General features: G+C 50.5%; 1 protein-coding gene across 6 annotated transcripts in view; it reads left to right on the top strand.

The window, feature by feature from the left end:
• HOMER2 (homer scaffold protein 2) overlaps positions 1–15,876 on the top strand; it is a 91,513-nt gene that overhangs the window by 10,867 nt on the left and 64,770 nt on the right. Inside the window, exon 1 of one of the 6 annotated variants that reach the window (XM_074318340.2) lies at positions 12,413–12,651. The exons of 4 other annotated variants lie outside the window; for them this stretch is intronic. In XM_074318340.2, coding sequence (XP_074174441.1) covers positions 12,647–12,651 — 5 coding nt within the window. In that variant the 5' untranslated portion in view covers positions 12,413–12,646. Of the gene's footprint in view, positions 1–12,412; positions 12,652–15,876 lie in introns of those variants that run through there. One more of the 6 variants, XM_074318341.2, reaches the window with a different exon arrangement.

Genomic DNA, 15,876 nt, shown 5'->3' with positions numbered 1-15,876 from the left:
CTTTATTTTGTTGTTTATTGAGATATAATTAACACATAATGTATACTTTCAAATGGTTAAAGTGGTGAATTTTATGTCATGTGATTTTTACCATAATAATATCCTTTTTAGAGTTGACTTGTTGCTTTGTGGTTTTAAAGAAACCAAACTACTTTTCCCAGAACTGCCCTGCTAATTTCATTCTTAGCCATAATACATCTTGAAGAAGTTAAAAGTTTCTTATCTGAAGGTGACTGAAGTTGGACAAGATGCTATTAAAGTTCCCTTCCTACTCACATGTCTCCTAAACTGTTTCTGAGGAACAGCTTTGCCCGCGGTGGCCACATTGCCGTGTGGCAGGAGCTGGCAGTCATACGGTGCCAGTGAGGTGTCGGACCTCCTAATTGGAGAGGCGCTAGGTTAGCACTGGAGCTCCCCAGCAGGAACCTCTGCTTCCTCCCTCTTAGTTAATCATTTCCTAACTTTCCCCATCCCTGTGTGATACAGTTCTGGATGACCCTCCTTCTCCCTCTGGGGACTCCTCGGTAAATTAACTTTTCCACGTTGTCCGGACTGGTACCACAGAGAGTCAGAGAGCAAGGCTTCACAGCTTCCAGCTAACACTGTCTCCAGAGAAATTGTGAGATTTGACTCTTTTCTTTCTTTCCTCCGTGTTTTTACTCTTCTTTGTGTTTATAATGCAGTTACTGACCCAGTACATGTTTCTGTATGTCCTGTTACAGGCTGACTTGATTCGTTCATTTTCCTCTTTTCTCCACATGTCAGTGAATTCTCCTCTTTATCGCGGACCCCTGGCCCTGGACTGTACCTCCATATCGTCCCCCACATGCTCTGAGCTTCAGCACATGGCACTCCACAGTTTATTCTTACTCCTTTCCTTTGCCCCTCAATTCTGCTGTAGTCCCAATGCCAAGTGCGCGTACCCTGTGAAGTGATGACTGGAAGTGGGCTGGAGGACCCACCTCCCTCAGGGGCAGTGCCTCTGTTGCCTAGCAATGCATCGTGGCTCAGTGTGTGCCTGTATCTAACCCTCAGCAGGCCCACTGGGGAACTTGGGGCACAGGGCAGTTAGATGACATGCCTAAGGCTGATAGGTGGGGGAGCCCAGGTAGGAATCCAGACAGCCTGCTCGCTTACCGGCTGTGCCCTCCTGCTTACTCCTAGGAAGTGATTTTTGTGGTTACGGAGAACAGTGCCTCAGAGGGAGGCGATATTCACCTGAGAGCAAGCAAAGGAACAACTGCTTCTTTCTGATAGGTCACGTTGGGCCTGGGTAATAGTATCCTTTAATTCAGTAGTCCCCAAAATGTGTCCTGTGAAAAATTACTTAAGGTTTCATTGTTAATCAATTCATTCAATTTAGAAAGTATGTTACATAGTATTTACTTCTTGGAGTTTCCTAAGTCTACACTGACATGTTAGAGGTTCCTTAAAAAAAAAAAGTAAATATTTCACTTAGTTTAGCGCAATATTTACCAAATCTATGAAGCATGGAACCTTTCTCTGCTACATAATACCTGTTGTTACCCCTGGAAATGCTGCTTTATGTAAACTTTCTGGAGTAAAGATATATAAGGATCTGTTTCAGAAGTTGCATTTTAATTAATACAAAGCCTTACTGCATTTATTGAAAGGAAGGCCCTGAATGTCTAGCCTGTTTTCCATAACCTGCTCTGGTCCATTGTACCCTGGATGGCTGTTGGGAGGGAGTGGTCGTGTTATGGTCGGGGCGCTGGAGCAACCCGAACGTGAAAGAGCTCCTCTCAGCTGGCTTATATCAAAGGGCCCCCAGGTGAAATTTCAGCTCCCCTGGCAGAGTTGGTATCCAGTGTCTCCCTGTGTAAACACTGACCTCAGATTTTGTAGATAGAAGTTTCCCAACTTGTTTCCATACAATGACCCAGCTGGATCTAAAGGAAGAAAATGATGTCGCCAGTTGTCTGTGGTCATTCCCTAATTAATACCTGGCTGAGGAATACCTAGCGCTTTTGTTCTAAATTAGGACTACATCTCATTGTCGGCCCTCAACTGTGGGGAGCTACGCCAGGGGTCAGGGCTGCCAAAACGTGGGATCACCCAAGGCCTCGGGCAGTAGGTGCAGAAGTCAGAGGCTGTATATAACCCTGTGTGCAGGCCCAGGGAGCACAGCCCAGGGGTCTCACCAGCTCCTGGGAGCATGAACTCCGTCTGGTGGGGAGCTTTCCCTGCACAGCCCCGACCAAGTGTCTGGATTGGCCCCACCTTGCTGATGGAACAGCCCAGTTCGTGCTCAGTGTGCCTTTCGTAAGCATCCCAGGACTGAAGTGGCCTGTGTGTAAGTGCCCCACGAGCTCTGCGATGACGCCAGTTTGGGGAGACACGGCTGTAGCTGTCCGTGGGAGCTTACTCAGGAGGAATGCGCTCAGTCCCTTCCTCCAAGTGCTTTGGTTTCCTGTCAGTTTGTGTTTTGGGCCCGACTTGGGCTCTGGAAGGGTCTCATGTTGTCTCAGAAGGGAGGAGGATGTCACCCTCCTCATCCTTTTCTCCTTCAAGGCTCTGGACACCTAGCCCCACCGGCCAAGGCCAGGCCATAGCCGGGTGTTGAACCCCAGTTAGAATAATCCTGTGTGTGTTTTCTCCCTTTTCTTGGGTCAGCCTTCCCCCCTCTTGTAATAAGGCAGGTGGGTGCCTCTTAGGTACCTTTTATGTTAAACTTCTTATCTGCTCGAATCAGCCAAGACTATAAAGCACATACTATCCAGAGAATAAGGAATAAAAAGTAAATTGAGATGGGCCTACTTTCTGGGCGTTGAATAACTTGTTCAGATTTGGGATAACAAAACCATTCTGGAGAAGAATAGTGGTGATGGCTGCACTCCAGTGTGAATGTACCTAATTCCACTGACCTGTACACTTAAAAATGGTTAAAATTGTAAATTTTGTGGTATGTATATTTTCCCACAATTAGGAAAAGAACCCAACTTTTCAGGAGACAGTGCACACATGAGGCATCTGAGCAAGACAGTTACAAAGTGATAAGCCAGCAAATGTAAAGAAACACCTGAATTTAAAGGGATACTTGAGTAAAGTAAACCAAACACCCAGACAGCTTTTGTGCTGGTTTTGAAGGAGGTAAAAAGTTGATAAATTGGGGAATTATGCAAATGAAAGCAATGGCACATGGGAAGAGAACAATAGATCGTAAGCAAATTTCTAAAGGGAAGAGTCTGCTGAAGAGGCAGCCCTCACATTACCAACCAGCCTGGGTGTGGAAGGGTTTGCTGGGGGGTTTGAGGGATGAGGAATCATAAAGAAAATGGTGACAGGGAAGTCTCCCTGGGTGGGTGGTGATGGTGAGGCCTCTTGCTTTGGGTGAGTAGAGAGGTATTGTCTTGATTCGAAGTGATTTTCTGCTAACTCTTCTGGTATTATAACTGCAGTTACAGAGGAGACTCCTAGGGAGCCCTGAGGGGAGAGCTGTTGGAGATGGTTAGAAATGGCCAGAAAAGGTGGGCCAGCTGCCAGATCGTGCATCTCGGCCCATGCGGGAGCTGGGAAAGAGCTGGCAGTGGGCCTTGGAGCATAACAGGCCAGGGCTTTGTGGAACAGACAGCCAGGAACCTGCTGGGCAACGGTTGTGAGCAGGTGGCTTTCGGGAAAGGTGGTACCTGCCATGAGGACCCCAGATTTGTAGGGGGACCTCACTTAGCACTACTAATAGATGAACTGAACTTTACTAGAGGCAGAGATGCTAGGAACCAAGCCTCCGTGGCCTCCCAGATGACGCTGGGGAAGAGAAGGCTGTGTGTCTGATAAGCTAACCGTGCCAGCCGAGCCATCTGGGGCTCGTCTGGCACTTAGTAGGCGTTCAGTAAATATTGCTACATTGAAAAGGAATTGAAAACCCACTTGTTTCTATTTTGTGGGATTTGCTTTTTGTTTGTTTGTTTTCGTTTCGCTCAGTTTTCTGGTCAAGGGTTATTTCCTTTGTTAAAAAAGACGATGTTTGATACAGTTAAACAAGCCACGAGGGGGTTGATCCATGTCCAGCACAGTGTGTGGCCCCTGGGTACTAACGGCCACTCTGTCACCCTCGCAGGCTCCCTGTCCTCCCTCCCCGGGTGAGCCCATCTTTGCCTTCCTCAGCCCCACCTCTGCTCCTCCTGCATGCTCTTCCTGGCTGCAGAGACTGTCTTGCTCACGGCTCCCATGTGTCCCTTCCACGCTGCATATTTGCCGCATCTCACTGCCTTCTGGACACCTCTTGTTTGCGCCTCCGATTCCTGCAGCTCAGCACGTCCACGATGGCGCTCGTCGTCTCTGCTTTCTGATGTGCGGCTGCTCCCCTCCCTCCACGATCCATATATCCTTAAGAGGCATCGCCATCTGCTCTGTGTCTGCAGTTGGAACCCTCAGTGCCACACATGACTCCACCATCTTCTGACTACTCCTTGGTCTTGTTGAGTCTGCCCCAGACGTGGCTCTGGAGTCTCAACTCACCTGTCTGAGCCTGCCCCATCCCAGCTGCTCCCCAGGTACAAACAGGTGCCTGTCTGCCCTGCTGTTGCTGCCAAGGCGAGGCGGTGAATGCATATAACGCCAGTCCCTCCGTGAGAGCTAGCCGGCGGTAGTATTCATTCCTTCTGCCCTCTGCACCTCCTCAGCCCTACAAGGAGGTGGGTCTCTCAGTTCCTCTCCAGAGCCCTAAGTCTCAAGAAAGTCCAGCCAGTGAGCTAGGGTTTGTCCCCTTTTGTTCCTACCAGTTCCCAAACTCGGGCAGCTCTGGAGTTGACGTCCGCTTCTCTTTGGGCTCTGTGAGGCTTAGAGCAGTGGTTCTCCACCTTGGCCACACACGGGAATTACCTGCGCAGTTGAAGGGATTGCTGACGCCTGGGCATCACCCAGACCAGTGAAATCATTCTCTGCCGAGGTGGGGCCCTGGCGCTGGCAAGGCTCCCTGGGCAAGTCTCTCTGCCTGGGGTTCTCAGAATTGGGCCCATTTCCCAGCTCTCCAGGGGCAGACTGGCCCTTTCAGATTCTTCTCCAGGAATAAATAGCTTAACGTGCAATGACTAGTAGGTTCTTGACTATCTTTCATCTGACAATTCATCCGTCTACTCTGTTCCAGGCACTGGGAATAAGATATAACGATGTGCTTCTAGTGGGCGTCTGTTATTTTGGGGCACCTCCCCATAGCCGTGTACTTTGATTTTCCTGATCCTGATCCTCTGGGTTCTGCTCCAGTCCATGGCTCTCTGTGAGAAGCTGCCTCCACACCCCGCTCCAGGGCCACTTGTGACCCAGAATAAGCCAGCCAGGGCAGTCAACTCCCAGCCACAGGGCTTGGCTCAGGGATGGACGCCTGCTCCAAGGCAGGACAGTCAGACACAGCGCAGCTCAATTCCGGGACTTTGCTTTGAACTATTTGGAGATTTGCTCATTTCTTGCCAGACAGGAATGAGAGACTAGAGCCAGGAAGAGAGCTTGTCTGAGGATGCAGCCCAAACAAGGCAAGGCCCAGCCAGGGAGGGATCCTGCCCTCAATCACCACTGTCTCCTGAAGGAGGCTCACCTGGTGTCACGACCCAGAGGAGCCGTGATGGTGGTGATCAGCATGCTAGTTCAGGGCAGTGGGGAGTCGCCTGGATGCCCCCGGGGCAGTTGCAGCTGGCTGAGCTGCCCACATGCTCATTTCTAGTTTTCAGTTCTCCGAGCAGGCAGCCAGTGAGGTCCAGCCTCTCCTAAGGTTGCTGGGTTGTCGGATGACTGAGCCCTCAGTGCAGCAGCTGAAGCCTCCCGGGCCCCAGCATCGCAGGAGCTGCCTGGCTCCCCGTCTTATTTCAGGCTCCCAGCCCTTACTGATGAAGGAGGCTGATGAATCACCTCCTCTCCTTCCCAGCCTGCTCACATCCTCCTAACCGACTTCTCCCGCCTCAGTCTCGGCCTCTCTCGACCATTCTCCCTACTGCTGCTGAAGGTCTAAGAGGCAAGGTCTGATCGTGCCGTCTTTCGACTTCAGAACTTCCACTCACTCCCTGTGGCCCTCGGAATCAAGTCCAAACTCCTTACTGTGCCCTCGAGGTCTGTCATGATGTCCCAACTTTCCTCTCATGGCTGGCCAGCCACGTGGACATGCCCTGTCATTCCCTGTTGGAGTCAAGCCCTTAAATGCCCTGCAACTTAGCAAGTGCTGGTCTATTTGCCAGAATTGGCCTTCTCTCCCGTACGTCCTTTACGCCCCCTGAGAGAACCCCTTTGTGAAGTCTTCCCCAGGCAGCGTCAGTATCTCATGGAATTTTCTTCATACCCCAGTTACATTATGTTTTGCCTGTGAGGTTGTTTGAGGACACAGACTGGCTCCGAATAGGTGCTCAGTTAAGGTTAAATGAATGAATGAAGGCTGGCAGAATCCCTGGAGGCATCTGGGACAGATAGACTTAGGAAAGCCCTGGCTGGTAGCGACCATTGGAGACCATTTATAGCTAAGCTTTCTAAGGGTGGGTCCTTGGCTAAAGGAAAACAGAAGGGGCTGGGGCTGGTCCCTTACTGACTTGGTGTCATCTTAAAGAGACGCTTCCTAGTCTTCTCCGCCCGTCAGGTGCCCTGAAGCTGTGGAGAGCTTTGGACACAGGTTAACAAAGGGTTACTTAGCAGGAAACGCGTGTACTGTTTCCCTCCAGTTTCAGAATACTCAAACCCACACTGTTAAACTCTAAACTGTTAACTATATAAACACCATTATAGCAGTAGTAATTCAGTTGCGATAAAGATTAGAAATGTCACCCCAGTTCCACCATTACGGCCAGTGATTGTAATAATACTTACAGTATTGGGAATGTCCTACACCAGGGATAGAGCTAAGCACTTCACATGTTTTATCCCAATCTTCCTAACAGCCCAGCAAGGGGCCCCATTTTACAGATGAGAGAACTGAGCCTTAGAGCAGTTCAGACGCTTGCCTGGTGTCACAGAGATAGTCAGTGGCAGAGCTGGGACATAGCCTGTACTGATGTTTTTATCCTATGTTCTTTCTGCTAAACTTCATTTTCTATACTTCCAGGCTTTGTCTATACATACTAGTAGTTTTTACATAATTACGCTCACAGCACAGCTGTAAAACTGTTTTTCTGAGATTAATTTTATATCATAATACACATCAGTCGATCCCCAAGTCCTGCTGAATCTGCCTCCAGTGTGTATCTCTAATCTGTAACCCACTTCCCTTCATCTCTACCCTTATCTTTTGTCTGGGCTCCTGCCTCTTAACTTGTCTGCATACTTTTACTCCTTCTTCTTATCTGTTCTCCTTCCAGGAGCCAGTGATGTTTAAAAAATGTAAGCCGTGTCATGGCATTCCCTAAGCTGTCAGTCAGTGCATCGGGATAATTCCCAAGCCCTTGGCGTCCTGTCACACCTCTCCCACCTCATCCCATGCCTCGCTAAGCTCACTGCATTCTAACCACACTAACCTTCCAGTTCCCAGAACTGCCCAGTTCTCTCCCGCCTCAGGCCTTTGCACAGTTTCCTCTGCCTGCGACCCCTTCCCTCCACACTCTCCCTGGCTAATGCTCTTTGTTCTTCAGGCCTCTTCTTAGATGCCTCTTCAAAGAGGCCATTGCTGACCCCCCCCCCAACCTAAATTAGGACGCTTCTATTGACACAGATCGATTTGTATGTTTGTGTGATTATTTGATTCGTATCTTTCACCCCCGTCTCATAGTGCCATCATGGAAGAACTGTTTCTTTTGCTGAGCACTTTATCCCTAATGCCCAGCACAGTACCAGATGCATAGTAGGTGATCACTGTTTATTAAAAAAAATAAATATTTTTCTATCTTACTATATAGTCTTCCCAAGCGTAATCGACTAGCTGCATAATACCTGACAGTTACCCATGTAATTAATGGCTTTAGTAAGACATTTGTTTCATATGCAGTTGAAAGAAAACCCTAATGGTCAGAAGAAAAAAATGTTCCCTGGTCGTCAGTTCAGCAACCTGAACACACTAATAACAACACTATACATGTACATGATGAGCCTCATTTTGCTGTTGGAAGAAACAAAATATACAGAGCACAGGTTTTGAAATCAACTTCATGGGTTGTGAGCAGTACTGCTTTTAAAAATAGAACAGAGTGAAAAATGTCAGAATGCTCTGCAGGTGAGAGGATGAGAATTGTTTTGTATAACCTTCACTTATATATATAACTTCTGTTTCCATTTTATACAGCTATAACTATAGATATAGTTGAAGTATGAACTGGGCTGCACTGTAAAATGTGTTTCTTACTGTGGGTGGCAGTTAAAAAAATTGAAAAGCACAGATTTCAATGGCTTGCTTTGGAGTTCGGCAAACGTTTTCAAGTCCCAGGGGTCACCTGTCCTGGGTCCCACAGGCTCACCTTTATGACATTGCCAATGCCTAGATTGCCTGGAGGACTGGTGGACAGGAGACTCCAAGGATACTTTCTTTTTGCATAAACTTTTTCTTTTGGACCAATTTTAGACTTAGAGGAAAGTTGCAAAGATAATACAGAATTCTCATATACCCCTTGCACACTTCCCCCTCTAACACCTTACATTACCACGGAACATGTCACATAATAAGGCACTAAACTCCAGCCTTGATTTGCATTTCACCAGTGTTTCTTCTTTCTCTCCCAGGATCTAATCCGGGGTGCCACGTGTAATTCATCATCACATCTCCTTAGTGTCCTCTGCTCTGTGACCGTTTCTCAGTCTTTCCTTGTTTTCCAGAACCGTGACAGTTTGCAGAAGTATTGGTCGGGTATTTTGTAGAATGTTCCTCAGTGTGTTTCTCATTATTAGACTTGGATTATGGGTTTGGGAACAAAATATCACCCAAGTGAAGTACACATCTTATCGCATCCTTTCAGGGGTATGTGATATCAACATGGCTTATCTCTGGTGGTGTTAGCCTTGATCGCTTGGTCAGGGTGCTGTCTGCCAGGGGGTTTCTCCACGTAAAGTTAGTTTTTCCCATTCTGTACTCTATTCTTTAGTAGCAAATCACAAAGACACTAAGACCAGCCTACTCTCAAGGGGGTGGGGGAGCGGGGCTGTTAAATTCCACTTCCTGGAGGGGTTAGTATTTATACATATTATTTGGCATTCTTCTGTAGGAAAGGTTGGTCTCTTCTCTACTCACTTAGTACTTTATATCAGTATGGACTCATGTATATTTATTTTTTATTCTGCATTATAATCCTGTACAGTGTTATTTATTCTGCTGCTCACATTTCCCAGCTTTGGCCATTGAGGGCTCTTTCAGTTGGCTCCTGTGTCCGTTTGACATGACCCCATGCCTTTTTTTTTTTGAGTACTGCCTAACTTTCTGGTGCTACAAGGTGCCCTAGGCTTCTCTTGTATTTTCCCTGCCCCCTACTAAAATCAGCCATTTCTCCAGGAGCTGCCTTTTGAGAGACGAGAAGCAGAGATGTGGAAGTCACCCTTTTGGGTACAGAGGGTGCACAGTGCTTTTCTGCCCAGGATGTTTGGGAGAATTAGTTGGCAACACAGGAAGGGCACACGTGGAGCAGCTCCCCGTTTCTTTTGTTTCTCAGGCTTACATAGCTCTCTGGCGAGCCTTTTCTGGTTATCTGATCTGCCCCGGTTAGAGTGCAGAATGTTCTTTAGACCGATGGGCCGTGCCTGGCGATCAGATTCTGGAAGGCTCTGCTGCCCACACACAACAGCAGGCATCCCCAGTCCCTGAGCTGGTGCTGGTCAGGTCTGGGTGCCCAGACTTCTGGGGGCTCTCAGTCCTGCTCATTCTCGACTCTGAATCAATCCAAACACCAGTGTTTATTTTCCCAAGGCTGCTGTTTCAGACTTGGCTTCCATTCCCCCTGCCCTCCTCCTCTCGCTCACGCACGTTCAAAAGGTGTGCTTGATACCTTTAGAAAAAGTCCACCAGACAAGTTCCCTCAACCTCGCTCACCTTCCCTGCTGGACCCTCCTCCTCTCTGCAGGGCTCACTCCTTCACTTCCCCAGGACTCTCCTTCTTTCCCACATCTTCAGTCTTGTCCCCACTCCCTGGCTCCTCCGTGCAGCCTAAAAGGACACTCAAGTCTTGGCCTAAAAATGCTCTCCCTGGCCTTGCCTCAGCCTCCAGCCTGCACAGAAGCTCTCTCCACTTCACTTCAGGCCTCTTGAAAGAAGAGACTTCACCATCATCTCCTTTGGCACCTGGGGACAGGGAGACCACGTTGATAGGAGATTTTCCCCAGAAAAAGGGGGACTGTGTTGGCTTTGATGGAGGGGAGGCACTGACAGAAATTAAGTGGCCGCTCTCTCAGGAAGATTCCAAGTTGATGAAATACTGCTAGTGAGGACATCTCAGAAGCTTAGACAAGGCTCTGGCTGTCTGGGAAAATTCTTGGGCCTGCAGTTGGGGTTGCAGGAGAGGAGTGGAGGCCATTTCCCACAGGAGACAGAGGGGCATCCATTTCCAAAGCTTGTCTAACTCTTTCCTCTCCTCACTCTGTAGCGAGAGCCTTCAACCAGAGTGACAGCCACTTTAATCACAGCATTTAACCTCACATGGGTTCACCCCTCCAGCATCGCCCTTCTTTCCCCAGTGATTCACCAGCCCCACCTGTTTGTCCTCAGTGCATCTTCCCGAGGTAACGCGGGTGTGCCCTTGCCATCAGTGGAGCAAGGGAAACTCCCATTCAGGGTTTGGATGCTACTTGGCCCCACTGCGCTCTGAATCTGTCTTCTGGTACCCCTGCTCCAGCTGAGTGTCTCCTGGTATTGGTTCCCCTTCTGATGACCTCTCCCTTTGACACTGCCAGGAAACCACCTCTCAGCCCCAGCCCCAGCTCTGGTCTTTGGAATTCCACTTGTTAGATAAGTTTTATCCAGGACTAAGTGCTTATCCTGCCCTGGCTCTAAAATTGAGCTTATAGACCCTGGTCAATTCTGTGTGTCTGTGGCCTGGCCTATTGGCTAATTCATTCATTCAACAAATATTTATGGAGGACTTTTCAGGCAGAGTTCTAGGCACTGGAGATACAATGATGAGCAAAAAGATGCAGTTTCATAGAGTTTGCCTGGGAGACAGATAGTAAACTAATAATTGTGCAAATATAACAAAACAGTAAGTGCAACGAAGAAAACGTATAGGAGTTCACAGTCTTATCTGGGGCATTAGGTGAAGGTTCCACAAGGAAGTGACCGTTCAACTGAGATCTGTAAAATGAGTAGGAATTTGACTAGGCAAGGGGTTGGGGTGTCAGAGACAGGAGCGGAGAAAATTTTCCCAGACTTTGAGAATAGCATATGCAAAGGTCCTGGGGCTGAAAGGAGTCTGGTCAGTGGCTAGAGTGCAGAAAGCAAGGGGGAGATTGAGAGGAGCAAAGGCTGGAGAGGGCAATGGAAGCTCCATGGACAGGGCCTTGAACACATGTTCAGTGTGTCAGTCTTTATCCCAAGGACAGTGGGAAGGAAGCCACTGGAGGATTTTGAGAAGTGACATGATTACATATGTAATTGTGAAAGTTCCTGACCAATTGTTGGTGCCTCCACCCCCCCCAGAAGATTTTGGGGTTAGCAGGTAAAGTTGTGGTCGGGAGAGAGAAGGGTGGGGTAGGGTTGGTGGCCCTGCTCTGTATGCTTGTCCTTGACTTTTTACTGTCCTGAGATGCCAGGCTCATGTGGGCAGCATGTTCTCAGCGGCAGCAGATCCTGTGGAAGGCCCAGGGAGGGGACCAACGTCAGTAGGTCCCAGTGCCAGCCTTTTGTAGGGACACAGGACCTGATGTGTGGAAGGGGATCAAGAGACTGCTCTGCTTTAAGTTCCACTTGTGCCATCTGTTTCCCTTGCTCTAAGAGGAAGAAGAGCTTTATCAAGCCTCCTCAAAAGCCGTTAGCCTCTAGTTGGGCGCCCCCAACCCCATATTTACCCAGGGAAGAGCCCAGAACACCTGCTGCGGGTCAGGATCCTCCTTGACACGTGGGCTTCTGGAATTTCATGGTGGCACGTCCCCTGAGCCACCCAGCCTGGCAGAGCAAGGTGAAGGTGGGCTTCCAGGATGGGCGTGGCCCTGCCCATCGCAGATTCTGAAGATCCGAGCTCCGATCTGAATGTGTGACCTTGGGCAAATCACTTCCCCTCAGGGGACTTCGGGGCCTCACCTGCAAAGTCAGGGGAGCCCCAGAGCCCCCTCCAGCTGCGAGTGGGACTGAGTCCAGCAGGCAGGGTGCTGGCTCGCGGCGCTTCCCGGAGCCCCCAGATGGGCCTGCGGCGGGGGCGCGCTGACGCGGGATCGCAAAGGGAAGGCGGCTGCCGGGGAGGCCAGCGACCACCGAGCCGCAGCGGCTTCCCCCCACGCCCTGCACCAGCTCCCGCCCCCAGTCTGGGTAGAGCGCCCCGGGGCCACTGGGTTACGTAAGGAGCGGGGTGGGGAGCGGGGCGGGGCGGGCACCGCCTCAGCGTGGCTGCCCAGCCCCCGGAGGCCCAACCCCCGCCCGCCCGCGCCTGGCGGCGGCGGCAGCAACAGCACAGCCCGCGGAATGGAGCGGCGCCGGGGCTGAACCGGGCGCGCACGGGCCTCCGCATGTGCCGCGCGGGGAGCAGCTGCCGAGCCGGCGGACAGCGAGCGCGAGAGGCCCCGTCGGAGCGGCCGCAGGAGAGCGCTGGAGATGGGGTGAGTGAGTCCGCAGCGCCGGAGGGCGGCGGGGCCGCCACCCGCGTCCCGGCTCGGAGCCCCGGCGCCCAGAACCTGGAGCGAGCGTGCTGCGCCCGCGGACCTTACTTCCGAGCTCCCCGGGTGCGGGCACCGCGCGGGTTCAGGCGCTTGCCCGGCCGCGGTGCCTCGGTGCCTCGGTCGTGCTGCGGTCCCTTCGCTCCCGGGCATGGTCGGTCAACTCCAGGGCCTGTGTCTGAGTGTAGGAAGCAGTTTGTCCTTCTCAAAGCTTGGGTTTATTACAAACCCAACGGAAACCCAAGTTTTCCTGGAAAGGAAATTAATAACACCCCAGCATAGAGAGAGTGGACTTTGAGTCTGCTGTGAGATGGCTGAGCATGGTGGCAGGTAAGGCTTCTGTCTTTTGAAATAACCAAGTATCGGCTCAGGAGAGAAGTTGAAATACTCTGTCTAAGTGACTAATGCTTCTCAGTGCATAAAGTAATTCAGAAAGCGGGATTGATTTCTCCTGGCGTCTCTGAGCCGCAGGCACTGTGAGTCAGGGAGCCACTGTGCTTGTAATAACACAGTCAACTCCTTACACTGGCTCCCGAGGTGCGTGCTCCTCCAGGATGTGCCGTCGGGATTCCGGGAATGGTTATTATGCCCATTTCACAGATGAGGAACCTGAGTGGCTGTGTGACTTCCCCCAGGTTGGGCGTCCGGTGAGCGTTCAGAGAGGGACACTGTGTGGAAGCCACCGGGGAAGCCACAGCCGGACGGGAGGGGGAGGTTGCCAGTGAACCAGAGCTGCCGAGCTTAGTTTAGCATCTTTCCTACAGCCCTCCTCTGCTCTGTGGGTCTGGAGATGTTGCCTTCCTGCGTGGGAATGGGTGGGGAGTGGGAAGACGTGAGATGGCCCTGGTGTAGCGCCTTCCTCCACATGAGTTTCTGGAGTCATTTTACCTGGTGAACTTCATCTGCGGGGTCTGCAAAATGCCTAGAGGTACCGGAGGCGCGCCAGGAGGAATTCTGAGCAGGGGAACGCAGGAGGGCTCTGGGTCAACATGAGCAGGATGGGGACAGGGGAACCAAGAGGTTTGCTTAAGACTCTGGTGCTGATCCAGGAGATTTCACACACGGACAGAAACCGGGGGAGAGTTTCCCAGAGGCACCCTGCCTGGGAAGCCGACTTTCTAACATTTCCAGTGACCCTTAATGGACTGTGAAAGGGCTGCTCTTTGAGCAGTGGGAACCTTTGCGGCTCTCAGGTTTCATACTTTAAAAAAAAATGTGTGGGGAGGAGTTGGCAAACATAGGTCTTAAGATGGAAGATAAAGGGATCTGGTCATTTTAATGCTCTGTCCCCTCCTCCACAGCCAACAGAAAACCAACCCAACACACTTGCATGATCAAAAACAAATATTGAAATTCCGACTGTGGTTGAGATCAAATGAAAATATTTACTCATAAAAGCTTAAAGAAAACGTCAGAAAATAATTTTTGTGGAGAGTATGGAGAGTAGCTTGGGGATTTTGTTTAAAATGGAATATGTCTCTCATGTAATTTTAACATCATCCGTAAATGTCTATTACTCACTTCTCATAGGTACGGGCTGGCTTGTAACTCCTACCTACTTCTGTCATTTTTAATAGATCCACTTCTATAATTTATGGGCATGTACAAGCCCTGGTTGTAAATTGAGATGGAGCTAAGGCTGGGTAAGCAGTTCAGACAGAGGCAGGTGGAGGGAGCCATTTTAACCGCAAATAGAACCAATGTCATCTTTTCCTAGAGTTGAGGAAGACAGCCAGTGGGAAACTTCACTGTGGTCCTGCAGCCTTGTCATGGTTCTACTGTGTAGACATAACCGGGATTTAAGAAAAAAAGAAACCTGAGTTTGCCTCTCCCCATTTAAGATGCTTTCCCTCATTCAGATGTTCACTGCAGTGTCCAGCTTCTTTTCTGGGAAGTGTGTTGCACTGTGTGTGGTTTCCCCAGTAAGTTGTGTTCTCCCCGAGGCAGCAATTTCATACCTTCTCCCCTCCTCAGAGCTCCCGTTCCTCCCCACGACACACCTGCCTCCCTTCTCGACAAAAGGGAAGCCAAGACCAAGGACAGCTCCAGCTCCCCCACTGCAGTCCCTTGTGCGCTGCCCTTGGTTTTCCTTCCCTCCTGTTTCATGGGATGGCCAGTTCCTCCTCTCGTCCTGCCAGAGGCCGACCCCTCCTGGGGACCGTCCATCTCATCTACTCTCACCTCGTCAGGAAACATTTCTCATTCTTTCACCTCCTTCTCTCCCCAGGCTTTTCCCCATCAGTATATAATATGCTTCAGTTCTTCACCCATTATTTGCTCACCCCCTTCATTCTGCACCCTGGTTTCTGCTCCCACCTCTCCACCAAACCTGCCAGGGTCCCTGATGACCTGCACGTTGCCAGACTCGGTCCTTGTCTTACTCTACCTCAGCTGTGTCCCTCAACCAATGGCCATGCCCTCCTCCTTGAAACAACTCCCCTCCCAGCTTCTTGGCACCACTCTCTCCTGGTTTGCCTCTGACCTTCCTGATAGGTCCTTTCCGTCTCCCTGCTGGTTGCTCCTCTGCCTGACCTCTGAATGACAGGGTTGCTTAGGGACTGCTGCTGCTTCCTTTCCGCTGGCAACGCTCTCTTCCTACGTCATGTTATCCCACTCCTACCCCAGTGGCTTTAAATGCCAGCTGTATGCTGCTGGTGAGTCCCGTGTTTGCCCCTGGGCTTCTGACTCTTAGCCGTGCATGGAGCTCCTGATATTCCTTCCACTTGTTTCCTTCCCTCCATCCTCCCCATTCCAGTCAGTGGCCTCGTCATCCATCTGCTTGCTAAGAGTCATCCTAGATTCTTCTCTCCCTCATTTCAAGGGTCTGCTCCAGGGTACGCCTGGAGTGCATTCACCTCTGACCATAATCCTAGCTCCGGTCTATACTTGGCCACTGTTGCCTTCTTCCTGGGCTAACTTCCTCGCGGGCCCCCAGCTTCAACTCGGAGGTGTCTCCAGTCCATTTTCCACATTGGACTCCAGGTGACTGACTTTTACAATCGCAAATCCCATCACATCACTCTCTTCCCTACATACCCTTCAGTCTTCAAGGGATTGGCCTGTGCTTTTCTCCAGCCTTGCCGGCCACTCTGCCTGACCTTCATGGCTGTGACGTCCTCCTTTCCTTTTCCTGCCCTGCCTTGGGGTCTTTGAGCTTGTGCCCTCTGC

The sequence above is a fragment of the Rhinolophus sinicus genome, chromosome 13, assembly GCF_057876585.1.
Source record: "Rhinolophus sinicus isolate RSI-liver-muscle chromosome 13, RSI-T2T, whole genome shotgun sequence".
Taxonomy (NCBI): Eukaryota; Metazoa; Chordata; class Mammalia; order Chiroptera; family Rhinolophidae; genus Rhinolophus; species Rhinolophus sinicus.
The sequence above is the reverse complement of the archived record's forward strand: the minus strand, read 5'-3'. Positions and strand labels throughout refer to the sequence as shown.